The sequence below is a fragment of the Anomaloglossus baeobatrachus genome, chromosome 5 (genome assembly GCF_048569485.1).
Source record: "Anomaloglossus baeobatrachus isolate aAnoBae1 chromosome 5, aAnoBae1.hap1, whole genome shotgun sequence".
Classification (NCBI taxonomy): Eukaryota; Metazoa; Chordata; class Amphibia; order Anura; family Aromobatidae; genus Anomaloglossus; species Anomaloglossus baeobatrachus.
The window spans coordinates 272,680,537-272,698,350 of NC_134357.1; the positions used below are offsets into that span (position 1 = coordinate 272,680,537).

Sequence of the window (17,814 nt, forward strand, 5' to 3'; positions counted from 1 at the left end):
TCTCTGTGAGCTCCCCGCAGCAACTGAAGTGAGTCGCGCTATCAGCGATGACATCACTCAGGTTACCCGCGGCCACAGATCTCAGCGGGAGGTCTTCTGCTGTGGCCGTGGGTAACCTCAGTGACAGCACCGCTGATAGCGCAGATCACTTCAGTCACTCAGGGGATTTGTGGTCACCGGTGAGACCTTCACCGGTGACCGAAAATCAGGCCATGCCACACAGACAGAGCCGCGGTATGACAATGAAGTCGGGTGACGTTCATCTGACTTCATTCTGATCGCGTGGCGCTGTCTGTGTCTGCTGTCAGCGGCCATTCAGCTCTGCTACATGGCTCTGTCTGTGTCTGCTGTCACCGGCCATTCAGCTCTGCTACATGGCTCTGTCTGTGTCTGCTGTCAGCGGCCATGTAGCAAAGCTGAATGGCAGATGACATAGCTGCTGAGAATAAAAATGGATCCCATACGGATCACACACGGACAACAATCATGAGAGAAATCACAGAATCGCATGGCTGTTGCATTGCACACTGATCAACACTCGGACAGAGCTCATGCTACTTTCTAGCATGAGACTCAGACCGATTTTACACTCGCAAGTGTGACTCCAGCCTAAGTTCACATTTCCGTTGTTTTGCATCAGTCACATGCGTTGCTTGACGCATGTGACTGATGCGTTGTACAACGGATGACAAAGAAAAGAATTTCATTGTCGGACTCCGTTGTGTGCGGGGGGCGGAGTTCGGGGGGCGGAGTTCAGGGCGGAGCTGAGGATGTCAGTGCCACGGTCTGCATGGCTGGGGACAGGTGAGTGTGTGTGTCTACATGCGTGTGTACATGCGGCGTGCAGGAGAGGGCGGAGCGCGAGGGGGCGGAGCCGAGCGGGGCCGTGGAGCTGAGGACGTCAGTGCCGCTGGGACTGCAGGGCTGGGGACAAGTGTGTGTGTGTGAGTGTGTGTGTGTTAGTGTACACATGCGGAGTGCGGGAGGGGGCGGAGCCGAGTGGGGAAGTGTCGGCCTCCTTGCACACTGTATCCAGGGTAAATATCGGGTAACTAAAAGCAAAGCACTTTTTGCTTGGTTACCTGATATTTATCTTGGTTACCAGCGTACACCACTTAGCGCGGGCTCCCTGCACACGTAACCACTGTAAATATCAGGTAACTAACCAAAGCGCATTGCTTGGTTACCCGATGTTTATCCTGGTTACGGGGGCAGGGAGCCAGAGAGAGCATGCGCAGACAAATCCTACGGATCGCGCTGCTCAAAAAACGTTACAGGCTGCGTTGCTCCCGCCCGGCGGTCAGTTAAAAAACGACGGACCGCGACGCAGCGGATGCAACGCAGCATCATCAGTCGCAATCTGTCACTAATAGAAGTAGTCTATGGGGAAAAACTGGATTCCTGCAAAATATTTTGCAGGATACCGTAATTCCTCAAGGCGATGGATTGGGACTGATGCAAAACAACGGAAGTGTAAACCTAGCCTAAGGGCTCTAGTCCAGTCCTGTGTGGGGTGGCCATAAGAACAGAAAGAGGAACAAATTATGCAGCGTGCCGGCAAATTTTAACCCTTCCCCTGCCACACCCATTTGACAGTCAGTGATGTTCAGCAGACGCCCCGCACTGTTCATTCATAGTCATAGGAGCCAGAACGCTCTCATATTTATATAAGCGTCACTATATGACACGTTGCTTATTTGTGTCTATAAGGCCGTTGCAGAAATCCGGTGTTTTTTGTTCTCTGCCGCTGTCTGCAGGATACATGCTAGAGTGTACGGGCTCCTGACAGGTATGACGTAATTTGTCATGTGATGGGGCGTGTTCAAAATGCAGCCCGGTGTTTCCAGAGGGAATAAACATTCTTTCTCTTAGTGCACGTGGGCATAAGTTGACTATAATAGAAGCGGGGGGTCTGGGGGTAAGACCTGACTGCAGCCCGTACATTCTAGGTTCATCCTAGCACAGAGCAGCTTCTCACCGTGAGCTCTGCCCCTTAATATCACATGACGTCACCACAGGTCCTGCACTCAGTGTCCTTTCCGGCCCATGCTTGTCACTGACCACGTGACGTCACCGCAGGTCCTGCAGTCACCAAGTATTGAGCAGCTACATAAGAGGCCGTGGTACGTATGACTTGTAGTCACTGGGGTATAGCATTGCACGCCACCATACAGAGAAGGCTGTTAGACCCTGCAGACATATGCTGCACACAAGAGCAGGCATAGGGGTGCGTGACTAGGAACGTCACTGGCTGGAGCCTCCCCTCCAAAATCACAGCATAACAGAAAAGGGCATTGTTCAGTGTAAGGCCTTGTACACATTGAACACACTGACGTTTTCTGTAGAGGGTTTTTTTGGAGCCTGAAAATCTCTGAATAATCCCTGAAAATCTCCCCCTATTCCTACCTGTTGTAAAACCGCATTGCTGTTCATATTATCAGCGTTTTCAGCATTTTGTTTCACATTTTTGAAAACTGGGGAGAGAAAGGAAAGTGCATCACATCTGAAGCCGCTGGAACTAAGCACAGTCCAAGTCAGGCTGCTTTCACACATCCGGTTTTTGCAGTGCGGCACAATCCGGCTCTTTGCAGAAAAAACACAACCGTTTTTTTTTCCGCCGGTTGCGTTTTTTCCGCATAGACTTTCATTAGTGCCGGATTGTGCCGCATGGCCTTGCGTTCGGTCCATTTTTTGCCGGATGCGGCATATTTAGCCCATGTGGCGGCCGGATGGAACGTTGCCTGGCACGTTCTTTTGTCCGGCAAAAAAAAAACGCATTGCGTCGCATCCGGCAGATGCTGCGCTTTTTTCAATGCATGCCTAGGAAAGCCGGATGTGGCGCGATGCGGCAAAAACCGCATCTGGCCGCCGCATGCGGTTTTTTGCACTGCACATGCTCAGTAGCGTGCCGCAACCGGCAAAAACCGGATGGGCCGCATGTAAAAACGTATGCAAAGGATGCGTTTTTTTCGCCGCATCTGTTGCATAGGTTTTAGAGCCGGATTTAGCCACAGTGCTAAAACCGGATGTGTGAAAGCAGCCTTAGAGGCTACAAACAACTGCTTTAGGGCAGGGCTGTGGAGTCGGTAAGCCAAACCTTCGACTCCGACTCCGACTCCTCAAATTCTCTTGCACCGACTCCGACTCCGGCTCCGACTCCGACTCCTACATATATTGCTTATAGTTAGGTGAAAAATTTATTGTAGTACATGAATATGTGTATGTGAACATTAGACATTTAATAATTTTTATGATACAATAATCAAGATATTTGGATAGAACATAAAATATATTTATTGGATACAACTTTAGAACACAAAAAACTGTAATAAATTGTAAATATGTAATACACTATGTAATATACAGTAGATTACATATATATCTTGTGTGTGTATATACACTGTGTATATATATATAATATTACATATTTACAATTTATTAGTTTTTTGTGTTCTAAAGTTGTATCCAATAAATATTTTATGTTCTATCCAAATATCTTGATTATTGTATCATAAAAACAATTAAATGTCTGATGTTCACATTATACTACAATAAATTTTTCACTTAAATATAAGCATTATACTAAATGTTATTATTTAGTAAAATATTCAGCACATTCTGCATTGCACTCCTGTCCCCAATTTATTATATATTTTAGGAGTCGGAGTCGGTGCATTTTATACTGACTCCAACTCCGACTCCGACTCCACCAAAATGAGCTCCGACTCCGACTCCACAGCCCTGCTTTAGGGAAATATTCTTTCCAAACCTCTTTAAGAAGTAAAACGCCTCCTAAAAATCCCCAAATAAGGAGCATTTCTTGAAGCGATTTCCATTAGAAGTCTTGTTGGTTTTCACCATCTAAAAAAACCAACTGCATGTACATAAAAGAGATGCTGTGATTTTTTTTTTCCAAAAACATGGCCAAGTCTGTTCATGGGCAAAGTCTGATATTCATCATATCTGAGCTCTCCACTGAGGTGTCACCACAGCCCAGGGATAGATATGACCATTTTTTCAAAAGGAAAAAAAATATATATATTTTTTCTACTTGGGAAGTATTGTAGTTTATACTACAAGTGATCTAATGGTTGCAGGATAAAGTACAGCAAGGGGAACAAATATAGGGAATATTTAGAAATTAAAAAAAGTTAAAACAAAAATATAAATGTTTGATTTACCCTTTTTACCAATCCAAAAATATGATCTTTTGATCACTTTGGAATACAAAGGTCTGAAAACATTCACAAAATGTACCATAAATGGTACCAGGTGACGTCATTGCCAGTGAGCATTCATGACATTGTGAGAGCAAGTACATAAGTCTCACTGTGCTGGCACCGTCTCATGAAATAAACGCGGGCAATGATGCCACCTGAGCAGTGAGCTCCTGATGTCCTTGTGGGAGCAGGTTCATTGATCTCACAATGCTGGCACCGGGCCTTCTCATGAAAGGAAGCGGGGCAATGACGCCACCTACACAAGGTAGACAGGTAAGTGAGGGAAGAGTGTCAATCAATGACCAGACACCAGCGGTCGATGGTCAAGTACAGTCTAGTGCCAAATTTAGTAAGTGTGTGACATTCCCCCTAGTAGCCTTTCCCATGCATGAGCAAGATGGAACATTACAGAGACCCAATTTTACTTGCTAAACTTAAGGAAAAGTGTAGACTGAAGATCTTAGACCTCACCAACAAGACCATTAAGATACTGACTAGGGAGGTGAGCTGCTGACTGGCGAGGTGAGCGCTGCTGGGAATACGGCGACATTATACAGTAACACAAGGGATGATGTGTCTGGTGATGACTGAATCATTATGTGTCAGGTTCCTATAAGGTGTCAGGATGTCACTGTCCATCTCTCCATGGAGGAGTGGGAATATATAGAAGGATACAAGGATCTGTACCAGGACGTCATGATGGAAGACCACCAGTCCCTCACACCTCTGGGTAAGGAGATTAATTTCTATAAAAAGTCCATTCTAACTCCACCATGCTGGCTGACAACATTGTAAGTTTGTGGCTAGTGCCGAGAAGCTGAACAATGTTTCAGTCAGTACTTTACCTACAGAACTGTACCTGTTTCAGTCAGTCCTTGTGTAACTGTAAAGATTAAAGCTCCTGTTCTCTATGTAGAAAGTAATTTGCAGCTTCCAGTAGCGCTTTCTGTTATTTCTATATAAGAATTTGCTTTATTTGTAGTAGTAATTTGCTTATTATTTTTTTTTTAATTCTTTATTTTTTCTTTTGTTGGGTTTACATTTTGGGGGATTTGGAGGCAAATACTCATTTGTACAATATTAGTACCAGAACAAACTAACAATGTAATTTGCAACAAAGAACTTTATAGAGGAGCCACCCTGTAGTCCAATACTATTCATACAGCAAAAATGAATGGGTACCTGATGTTTCGTGTGACTGTTCAGAATAATCTATTGTGTGTGTAAGAGGAATAATACAATTTTTAGCAATTATATGAATTGTATCCTCTATTTTTTAACAGGATTCACCTCTGTAGACACTACATGTAATTTCCAGTTGTCTCTGAGCTGCTAGGTGGAGACTAGCTGCTATTATAGCTTCAGTATACAGGGAGAGATGGCTTTCTGCCTTTCTTTCTCTGTGACAGACATAGCAATAGCATGCGCATTATACAGCAGTCCTCAGCTGTGCGGCTGTGAATCTAGCACTGACTAAAAACAGCTTTCCTAGAAGCTGCGGCATAATCTGCCTTTGTGTGCCTGGTCTCTGATTGTGCTGAGTGCCCCTTAGGGTACGCTCACACGAGCGTTGAAATCGGACGAGTGCAATGTGAAAAATTCTTGCATTGCACTCTGACCAATACTAGGCAATGAGGGAGAGCAGTTGGTCAGCTTTTCTTGCATGCAGATTCTGGATGCAAGAAAACCGGCATCATGCTGCAATTTTCTGCTAGAGCCGAATCCCTCGCACCCATTCAAGTAAATGGGTGCGAGAGAAACATCGGACTGCACTCGGATGTTATCCCAGTGCAGTGCGATGTACGCACAGGCTGACAATTGAGGAGATGGGAGGATTAACCCCTCCCTCTCCTTTGCAGCGCCCGCCATCAGCTTTGCAGCTGTGACCTGATTGCAAAATCGGGTCACAGTCGCATGACACTCGGCTAAGGCTCGCAGCAGAGCCTGAACCCGGGGGTCATAGCATATCGCATCGGATGCCATACGCTCGTGTGAGTCCAGCCTTACTCTTACTTTCTCTCCTCTCTGTATAGCATTTAATAGGCCGTGCTGGCAATATATTGACCAAGATGGATTTTATGTATTTATTTATTTATTTTTACTTGTGAGTTGAAGAGTGGATATTGAAGTGGTTCTTAAGTAGACCAAAGATTTTTTTTATGACAAGATATATTACAAAGTTTCCTATATTCACTTGTACTACCGTGTTTCCCCAAAAATAAATAACAAAGAGTCTTATATGATTTTTTTTCTCCTAAAGATAGGTTAGGGCTTATTTTCAGGGGATGTCTTATTTTTTTTCTATGAACAACAATCCGCATTTATTCTTGAATGAAAAATCTACATTTTAATCAATATAATCATGTCGTGTACACACACACACACACACACACACACACACACACACACACACACACTATATACCAGTCAGTCTTTTCTTTAGTTCTTCTAGACACCAGTGGTGACTTCATGGTCACATGACCTGATGTCACCAAAGGGTCATTCCGTGTCAAGTGGACCAGTGGTCCCCACTCGACGTTCTCCGATTTTGCTGAAAATTTATAAGGATGTACATGTATGTTTGAAAAGAGGTTCTGTAAATTTTTAGGGCCAGATCTCAAATATATTGGGCACTGTTGACTTTTCACTGGAGGCCCCCCCCAAGCCTGCGGCTTCAGCTAAGAGGATTTTGCAAACTTTGGCACATAGCCATTAGAGTTCTATACTGGCTATGATACTGAAATTTGGCATACTAGCTCAACTTTTGCTGCTAAACGCGATAAAATTATTACCGGCTATGACAAAACAATATTTCGGCCGCAATTTTGTGTCAAAGTAGCTTGCAAAACGCCTCGCATAAAATTTATGCCAAACTTTGCCCATATACAGTTAGGTCCAGAAATATTTGGACAGTGACACAAGTTTTGTTATTTTAGCTGTTTACAAAAACATGTTCAGAAATACAATTATATATATAATATGGGCTGAAAGTGCACACTCCCAGCTGCAATATGAGAGTTTTCACATCCAAATCGGAGAAAGGGTTTAGGAATCATAGCTCTGTAATGCATAGCCTCCTCTTTTTAAAGGGACCAAAAGTAATTGGACAAGGGACTCTAAGGGCTGCAATTAACTCTGAAGGCGTCTCCCTCGTTAACCTGTAATCAATGAAGTAGTTAAAAGGTCTGGGGTTGATTTACAGGTGTGTGGTTTTGCATTTGGAAGCTGTTGCTGTGACCAGACAACATGCGGTTTAAGGAACTCTCAATTGAGGTGAAGCAGAACATCCTGAGGCTGAAAAAAAAGAAAAAATCCATCAGAGAGATAGCAGACATGCTTGGAGTAGCAAAATCAACAGTCGGGTACATTCTGAGAAAAAAGGAATTGACTGGTGAGCTTGGGAACTCAAAAAGGCCTGGGCGTCCACGGATGACAACAGTGGTGGATGATCGCCGCATACTTTCTTTGGTAAAGAAGAACCCGTTCACAACATCAACTGAAGTCCAGAACACTCTCAGTGAAGTAGGTGTATCTGTCTCTAAGTCAACAGTAAAGAGAAGACTCCATGAAAGTAAATACAAAGAGTTCACATCTAGATGCAAACCATTCATCAATTCCAAAAATAGACAGGACAGAGTTAAATTTGCTGAAAAACACCTCATGAAGCCAGCTCAGTTCTGGAAACGTATTCTATGGACAGATGAGACAAAGATCAACCTGTACCAGAATGATGGGAAGAAAAAAGTTTGGAGAAGAAAGGGAACGGCACATGATCCAAGGCACACCACATCCTCTGTAAAACATGGTGGAGGCAACGTGATGGCATGGGCATGCATGGCTTTCAATGGCACTGGGTCACTTGTGTTTATTGATGACATAACAGCAGACAAGAGTAGCCGGATGAATTCTGAAGTGTACCGGGATATACTTTCAGCCCAGATTCAGCCAAATGCCGCAAAGTTGATCGGACGGCGCTTCATAGTACAGATGGACAATGACCCCAAGCATACAGCCAAAGCTACCCAGGAGTTCATGAGTGCAAAAAAGTGGAACATTCTGCAATGGCCAAGTCAATCACCAGATCTTAACCCAATTGAGCATGCATTTCACTTGCTCAAATCCAGACTTAAGACGGAAAGACCCACAAACAAGCAAGACCTGAAGGCTGCGGCTGTAAAGGCCTGGCAAAGCATTAAGAAGGAGGAAACCCAGCGTTTGGTGATGTCCATGGGTTCCAGACTTAAGGCAGTGATTGTCTCCAAAGGATTCGCAACAAAATATTGAAAATAAAAATATTTTGTTTGGGTTTGGTTTATTTGTCCAATTACTTTTGACCTCCTAAAATGTGGAGTGTTTGTAAAGAAATGTGTACAATTCCTACAATTTCTATCAGATATTTTTGTTCAAACCTTCAAATTAAACGTTACAATCTGCACTTGAATTCTGTTGTAGAGGTTTCATTTCAAATCCAATGTGGTGGCATGCAGAGCCCAACTCGCGAAAATTGTGTTACTGTCCAAAGATTTCTGGACCTAACTGTATAACTCAAGACCAAAAACCAATAGGAACTGGTGGTTTACCCTGTACAACAAACATCTTCATGACTTTGCTTTGCTGCAATATCACGGTCAAAGCATATGTATTTGTGGAAATATTCACACCCACATATGATGAAAAACTTAAAAAAAACGAATTTTACCTATTTTTAGGTCAAATTTCCCAAAAAGGGTACCCCTAAAATATTTTAATTCTGTTATCATTTGAAAGAGCACATTTTTCACTACAAGGATCATTGGGGTTTTTTTTGGAGTCTCTCCAGTTAAGAAAAGAAAAATGCCACTGAACATGGTGTTATGTATGCACGTAATGCATTGATTTTGTGTTTGATTTTCAGATTCTTATCACGTTACAGAGTTGTATTGTTGCTAGCAATGTCTATTATAATCAAAAACCTATAAACCTATTGACTATTGTTACATTTCTTTGTCGCTCCATTGGGAGACCCAGACAATTGGGTGTATAGGCTATGCCTCCGGAGGCCGCACAAAGTATTACACTTAAAAGTGTTAAGCCCCTCCCCTTCTGCCTATACACCCCCCGTGCTCCCACGGGCTCCTCAGTTTTTTGCTTTGTGCGAAGGAGGTCAGACACGCACGCACAGCTCCACAGATTGGTCAGCAGCAGCTGCTGACCATGTCGGATGGAAGAAAAGTGGGCCCATATAGAGCCCCCAGCATGCTCCCTTCTCACCCCACTCTTGTCGGTGGTGTTGTAAGGTTGAGGTATCCATTGCGGGTACGGAGGCTGGAGCCCACATGCTGTTTTCCTTCCCCATCCCCCTCAGGGCTCTGGGTGAAGTGGGATCCTATCGGTCTCCAGGCACTGAGACCGTGCTTCATCCACAACTCCTGTGGAGCCTGCTGGATAGGAGCCGGGTATCGTTCAGGGACATGGCCCTGCTACTTGGAGGTACTCTGTATCCCTGTGGGGACAGCGCACAGCAACACTCCAGCTTTGCTGGGTGTGCTAGTGCACCGGGGACCACGGCGCTGACCGGGTTCATATGTGCCATTACACACTCAGCGTTGCTGAGTGTGTTTATGTATAGGGACTGCCGCACTGACCGCCGCGGCCATGGAAACACTGCGGCGCGGCTGGGACTTGTAGTGCGCCGGGGACTTTCACGCCGGCCGCGCTTTTACGGCGGCCGCATTTATTACTAGAGTCCCCGGCTTTTTGTGGCCTAGTTTCCTTTCCTCCCGCCCACAGCCCTGACAGGCAGGGGAAGGGCGGGACGCTGCACAGAACGAGCAGCACTGAGGGCTGGAGCATGCTTTGCATACTCCACCCCCCTCACTGTGCACAGTGCGGGCACCAGTTCCCGCACTTTCTGGGTCACGCCCACGGCTCCCTCCTCTCCTCAGGACGCCGGCAGCCATTCCTGTCAGCTCCTCGGACGCTGCAGAGGGGGACAAAGTCTGGGAGACCCAGGCAGGGACTCTGGTGGCCTCACAACCGCTTTAGGCGGGTGGTAAGCAGCACCTGTGGTGCTAGCCCCATTGTGCAGTAGTGTAACATTATATGTTTATGGTATATATGTTTTACACTGTATGGTGCACAGTTGATCTCTGGCTATATACCCTATTGTGTTACTCAGGGAAGATAATAGCATGGCACCCACGAAAGGCAGGGGTGCCAAAACACAGGCTTATTATGTTGCCTGCGCCGCATGTACGACCCCGCTACCGGCAGGTTCCACTGACCCTCATTGTGTGCACTGTTCGGCCCCTGTGGCACTTACTCAGCCGGAGCCTCTGCTAAGAGGGGCCCAGGGGGAGCCACCTGCTAACACTGTTCAGGTGACGGGGACGGAGTTTGCAAAACTCTCTGAGACTATGGCTAAGATACTAGAAGCCTTGCAGTCCAGGCCGGTATCTCAGCACAGGGACTCTGTTGAATCTTTGTTCCCTGGCCCACCTCAGCTGGACCAACAATGTCCTCCCGGGGTATCTCATGGATCCCAGGCTGAGTGTTCTGACACAGACCCCAGCCCCAGACCGACTAAGCGAGCTCGCTTAGATTTTCCCTCGACATCATCATATTGTGCAGGGTCTCAGAGGGGGGAATCTCTGGTTGATGATGCGGAGACAGCTGATCAGGATTCTGATCCTGAGGCCGCTCTCAATCTTGATACTCCGGACGGGGATGCCATAGTGAACGACCTTATTGCGTCCATCAATCGTATGTTGGATATTTCTCCCTCAGCTCCTCCGGTGGAGGAGTCAGCTTCTCAGCAGGAGAAATTCCGTTTCAGGTTTCCCAAGCGTACACCGAGTATGTTTCTGGACCACTCTGATTTCAGAGAGGCAGTCCAGAATCACCATGCTTGTCCAGATAAGCGTTTTTCTAAGCGCCTTAAGGATACACGTTATCCTTTTCCCCCTGACGTGGTCAAAAGTTGGGCTCAGTGTCCCAAAGTGGATCCTCCAATCTCCAGACTGGCAGCTAGATCCATACTTGCAGTGGAAGATGGGGCTTCTCTCAAAGATGCCACTGACAGGCAGATGGAGCTCTGGTTGAAATCCATCTATGAAGCTATCGGCGCTTCTTTTGCCCCAGCGTTCGCAGCCGTATGGGCGCTACAAGCTATCTCAGCAGGTCAAGCGCAAATTGACGCAGCCACACGCACGTCCGCGCCACAGGTGGCGTCCATAACCACTCAGACGTCGGCATTTGCGTCTTACGCTATTAATGCTGTCCTGGACTCTGCGAGCCGTACGGCGGTTGCAGCCGCCAATTCGGTGGTACTCCGCAGGGCCTTGTGGCTACGGGAATGGAAGGCAGATTCTGTTTCCAAAAAGCGCTTAACCAGTTTGCCAATTTCTGGCGACCGATTGTTTGGCGAGCGTTTGGATGAAATCATCAAACAATCCAAGGGAAAGGATACATCCTTACCCCAGCCCAAACAGAACATACCCCAACAGAGGAAGGGGCAGTCGAGGTTTCGGTCCTTTCGGGGCGCGGGCAGGTCCCAATTCTCCTCGTCCAAAAGGCCTCAGAAAGATCAAAGGAACTCTGACGCATGGCGGTCTAAGTCACGTCCTAAAAAGGCCACCGGAGGTGCCGCTACCAAAGCGGCTTCCTCATGACTTTCGGCCTCCTCACTCCGCATCTTCGGTCGGTGGCAGGCTCTCCCGCTTTTGCGACGCCTGGCTGCCACGGGTAAAAGACCGTTGGGTGAGAGACATTCTGTCTCACGGTTACAAGATAGAGTTCACCTCTCGTCCCCCGACTCGATTCTTCAGGTCATCCCCGCCTCCCGAGCGAGCCGAGGCTCTTCTGCAGGCGCTGGGCACTCTGAAGGCAGAAGGAGTGGTGGTCCCTGTTCCTCTTCAGCAACAGGGTCACGGTTTTTACTCCAACTTGTTTGTGGTCCAAAAGGAGGGCGGGTCTTTCCGTCCTGTCCTGGACCTGAAATTTCTCAACAAACACGTAAAGACCAGGCGGTTCCGGATGGAATCCCTCCGCTCCGTCATCGCCTCAATGTCCCAAGGAGATTTCCTTGCATCGATCGATATCAAAGATGCTTATCTCCACGTACCGATTGCTCCAGAGCACCAGCGCTTCTTGCGCTTCGCCATAGAAAACGAACACCTGCAGTTCGTGGCACTGCCGTTCGGCCTGGCAACAGCCCCACGGGTTTTCACCAAGGTTATGGCTACTGTAGTAGCGGTCCTCCACTCTCAGGGTCACTCGGTGATCCCTTACTTGGACGATCTCCTGATCAAGGCACCCTCTCAAGAGGCATGCCAACACAGCCTCGACGCTACCCTGGAGACTCTCCAGAGTTTCGGGTGGATCATCAATTTTCCAAAGTCAAATCTGACACCGGCCCAATCGCTCACATACCTTGGCATGGAGTTTCATACCCTCTCAGCGATAGTGAAGCTTCCGCTGATCAAGCAGCGGTCACTACAGACAGGGGTACAATCTCTCCTTCAAGGCCAGTCACACCCCTTGAGGCGCCTCATGCACTTCCTGGGGAAGATGGTGGCAGCAATGGAGGCAGTTCCTTTCGCGCAGTTTCACCTGCGTCCTCTTCAATGGGACATCCTACGCAAATGGGACAGGAAGCCGACGTCCCTCGACAGGAACGTCTCCCTCTCTCAGGCGACCAAAGCTTCCCTTCGGTGGTGGCTTCTTCCCACTTCATTATCGAAGGGGAAATCCTTCCTACCCCCATCCTGGGAGGTGGTCACGACGGACGCGAGTCTGTCAGGGTGGGGAGCGGTTTTTCTCCACCTCAGGGTACGTGGACCCAGCAAGAGTCCTCGCTTCAGATCAATGTTCTGGAAATACGGGCAGTGTATCTTGCCCTGAAAGCGTTCCAGCAGTGGCTGGAAGGCAAGCAGATCAGAATTCAGTCGGACAATTCCACAGCGGTGGCATACATCAACCACCAAGGCGGCACACGCAGTCGGCAAGCCTTCCAGGAAGTCCGGCGGATTTTGATGTGGGTAGAAGCCACGGCCTCCACCATCTCTGCAGTTCACATTCCAGGCGTGGAAAACTGGGAAGCAGATTATCTCAGTCGCCAGGGCATGGACGCAGGGGAATGGTCCCTTCACCCGGACGTGTTTCAGGAGATCTGTTGCCGCTGGGGGGTGCCGGACGTCGACCTCATGGCGTCCCGGCACAACAACAAGGTACCGACGTTCATGGCACGGTCTCAAGATTCCAGAGCTCTCGCGGCAGACGCCTTAGTTCAGGATTGGTCGCAGTTTCAGCTCCCTTATGTGTTTCCTCAGCTGGCACTGTTGCCCAGAGTGTTACGCAAGATCAGGGCCGACTGCCGCCGCGTCATCCTCGTCGCTCCAGACTGGCCGAGGCGGTCGTGGTACCCGGATCTGTGGCATCTCACGGTCGGCCAACCGTGGGCACTACCAGACCGACCAGACTTGCTATCTCAAGGGCCGTTTTTCCATCTGAATTCTGCGGCCCTCAACCTGACTGTGTGGCCATTGAGTCCTGGATCCTAGCGTCTTCAGGGTTATCTCAAGACGTCATTGCCACTATGAGACAGGCTAGGAAACCAACGTCCGCCAAGATCTACCACAGGACGTGGAAAATTTTCCTGTCGTGGTGCTCTGCTCAGGGTTTTTCTCCCTGGCCTTTTGCCTTGCCCACTTTTCTGTCCTTCCTTCAATCTGGACTGGAAAAGGGTTTGTCGCTCGGCTCCCTTAAGGGACAAGTCTCAGCGCTCTCTGTGTTTTTCCAGAAGCGCCTAGCCAGACTTCCACAGGTACGCACGTTCCTGCAGGGGGTTTGTCACATCGTTCCTCCTTACAAGCGGCCGTTAGAACCCTGGGATCTGAACAGGGTGCTGATGGTTCTTCAGAAACCACCATTCGAGCCAATGAGAGATATTTCTCTCTCACGCCTTTCGCAGAAAGTGGTTTTTCTAGTAGCAGTCACTTCACTTCGGAGAGTGTCTGAGCTAGCAGCGCTGTCATGCAAAGCCCCTTTCCTGGTTTTTCACCAGGACAAGGTGGTTCTGTGTCCGGTTCCGGAATTTCTCCCTAAGGTGGTATCCCCCTTTCATCTCAATCAGGATATCTCCTTACCTTCTTTTTGTCCTCATCCAGTTCACCAATGTGAAAAGGATTTGCACTTGTTAGATCTGGTGAGAGCACTCAGACTCTACATTTCTCGTACGGCGCCGCTCGGATGCACTCTTTGTCCTTGTCGCTGGCCAGCGTAAAGGGTCACAGGCTTCCAAATCAACCTTGGCTCGGTGGATCAAGGAGCCAATTCTCGAAGCCTACCGTTCGGCTGGGCTTCCGGTTCCCTCAGGGCTGAAGGCCCATTCTACCAGAGCCGTGGGCGCGTCCTGGGCTTTGAGGCACCAGGCTACGGCTCAGCAGGTGTGTCAGGCGGCTACCTGGTCGAGCCTGCACACTTTCACGAAACACTATCAGGTGCATACCTATGCTTCGGCGGATGCCAGCCTAGGTAGACGAGTCCTTCAGGCGGCGGTTGCCCACCTGTAGGAAGAGGCCGTTTTACGGCTCTCTTACGAGGTATTATTTTACCCACCCAGGGACTGCTTTTGGACGTCCCAATTGTCTGGGTCTCCCAATGGAGCGACAAAGAAGAAGGGAATTTTGTTTACTTACCGTAAATTCCTTTTCTTCTAGCTCCAATTGGGAGACCCAGCGCCCGCCCCTGTTTTTTTGTGTACACATGTTGTTCATGTTGAATGGTTTCAGTTCTCCGATATTCCTTCGGATTGAAGTTACTTTAAACCAGTTTATAATTCTTTTTCCTCCTTCTTGCTTTTGCACCAAAACTGAGGAGCCCGTGGGAGCACGGGGGGTGTATAGGCAGAAGGGAGGGGCTTAACACTTTTAAGTGTAATACTTTGTGCGGCCTCCGGAGGCATAGCCTATACACCCAATTGTCTGGGTCTCCCAATTGGAGCTAGAAGAAAAGGAATTTACGGTAAGTAAACAAAATTCCCTTCTTTAATGCATATATTATTTATTTTTTAGTGATGGAGAATGAAATTGATGACAAAAAGATTGGCATTTCAAGGGTGTCAAATGAGCCTTCATCTTTCATTGCCCATGTAGATGGATCTGTCAGATCAGAAATGCCTTTTGTGCCAATTGCAAACCTCCAGCCAGGGCAATACATTGCCTGCATTTACGATAGGAACTGGTGGATTGGAAATATTTCTGAAATTTCAGTCGACGACCATGATGCATTAATACATTTTATGCATCCTCATGGACCAGCTAGCTTCTTTCACTGGCCTGTGAGAAATGATACATGCTGGATTCCCGAGCAGTCGATCATTGCAATAATTCCAGCACCAGCTGCAACAGCAATGGGCCGACAATACAGCTTCTCTGAACCCATTATGTTGCAAATTCAGCAACAATTCCAGACCACTTACTTAGACTGAACATTATGGCTTGGGTACCAACAAAAGATACCCAATATTAGGCTTGGGATCCTAGGCAAAGACACCCACCCTCAGGCTTTGGAACCTGTGATAAAGAGACCACCCGCGACTTGCCTTGCACGGCTATCGGCCATGGCTCCTAGGCGATGGGGCTGCCAATTCTCGAAAGACAGCATTATTACAATTCTTAATAGGATTATAATACCAATTCTTAGGGAATTGGTTGTGGTATAACCACCATGGACCAACGCAAGGGTTTGAATAGTGCAGTTAGCATTCATTGCGTATTAATAAATAACACCATGTTCAGTGGCATTTTTCTTTTCTTAAATGGAGAGACTCCAAAAAAAAAACCCAATAATCCTTGTAGAGAAAAATGTGCTCTTTCAAATGATAACAGAATTAATATATTTTAGGGGTACCCTTTTTGGGAAATTTGACCTAAAAATAGGTAAAATTCGTTTTTTTTAAGTTTGTCATCATATGTGGGTGTGAATATTTCCACAAATACATATGCTTTGACCGTGATATTGCAGCAATGCAAAGTCATGAAGATGTTTGTTGTACAGGGTAAAGCAATAGTTCCTATTGGTTTTTGGTCTTGAGTTATATATGGGCAAAGTTTTGCATAAATTTTATGCGAGGCGTTTTGCAAGCTACTTTGACACAAAATTGCGGCCGAAATATTGTTTTGTCATAGCCGGTAATAATTTTATCGCGTTTAGCAGCAAAAGTTGAGCTAGTATGCCAAATTTCAGCATCATAGCCAGTATAGAACTCTAATGGCTATGTGCCAAAGTTTGCAAAATCCTCTTAGCTGAAGTCGCAGGCTTGGGGGGGGCCTCCAGTGAAAAGTCAACAGTGCCCAATATATTTGAGATCTGGCCCTAAAAATTTACAGAACCTCTTTTCAAACATACGTGTACATCCTTATAAATTTTCAGCAAAATCGGAGAACGTCGAGTGGGGACGATTTTTAAAACTGGTCCACTTAACACGGAATGACCCCAAAGCTTCTTCACCAGTCTTAAACTCAGAGTAGCAACGCTGGGGGCCTGTAAGAGAGTGGGGGTCCTCAGAAATTGTCCATCCCCCCCCCTTCCCTCTAAATCCGGCTCTGCATACCAGCCTGTCTCCTCTTCAGTTCCTCTAGACTCCCATAGTTAAATAATCTTTTCTTGACCTTATGGTCACATGACCAAGATGTCACCAAAGATCCTCAAGCAGTCTTAACTAGAGTTGAGTGAGTACCTAACTAGTTGTACTCGCTATACTCATAACAAATACTGTCTAATACTCGGGTGTTCGTTCCTAATAGCATGTGCAATGCAAGTCAATGGGGAATACTCGCAATGTAATGAGTAACCCGAATGCCGTACTATTTGTGCAAGTAGTGAATAGTGCGAAATTCAGGTTACTCATTACATTGCGAGTATTTCCCCATTGATGTGCATTGCACATGCTATTTGGAATGAATATGCGAGTATTAGGCAGTACTCGTTATGAGTATAGTGAGTACAAATGGTTAGATACTCGCTCAACTCTAGTCTTAACCTCAGCACATATGCGTTGGGAGCCCCTAAGAGAGTGGGGGCCCTAGGCAGTTGCCTAATTTGCCTCATCCCAACACCGGCCCTGACTCTATTAGGGCTTACTTTTAGCATAGAGCTTATATTTCAAGTATACTCCCAAAATCCTGTAAAATCATGCTAGGGCTTATTTTCGGGGTAGGTCTTATTTTCGGGGAAACAGTATTCATTTATACAAAGTATGTTGAAGTGACGTTGTCCATTTAAATCCACATTGCTGAGTAACTGTTCTACAGTTATAAAGGCATCTGCACAGTCCTACGCCTATGTAAACCAGTTAGCATGCAGTCCACTTTGACTAGCCATAGTCTGCACATTAAATCCTGCTGGACGCCATGTTCTGCCTAGATTAAGCTTTGAGTAAAATAGAACATATTGAAGCATTTTTTTCATCTTCATACTTTATACAGTCAGGATGGCCACAAGTGATATTTTGTTCTACCCCTCACCTGCTAAAAGATGTGGCTATGCTAGCTCTAAAGCGCTAAAACTAGAGGCCATTATAAATTCATTTTGTATCCCTTTATTTATTACAGCA

General features: G+C 46.8%; 1 protein-coding gene across 1 annotated transcript in view; it reads left to right on the top strand.

Annotated features, from left to right (window-relative positions):
• Positions 1-17,814, top strand: part of LOC142312740 (uncharacterized) — a 177,325-nt gene that overhangs the window by 137,323 nt on the left and 22,188 nt on the right. Inside the window, exons 18-20 of the mRNA XM_075351728.1 lie at positions 4,412-4,493; positions 4,597-4,722; positions 4,827-4,950. Coding sequence (XP_075207843.1) covers positions 4,412-4,493; positions 4,597-4,722; positions 4,827-4,950 — 332 coding nt within the window. The remainder of the gene's footprint in view (positions 1-4,411; positions 4,494-4,596; positions 4,723-4,826; positions 4,951-17,814) is intronic.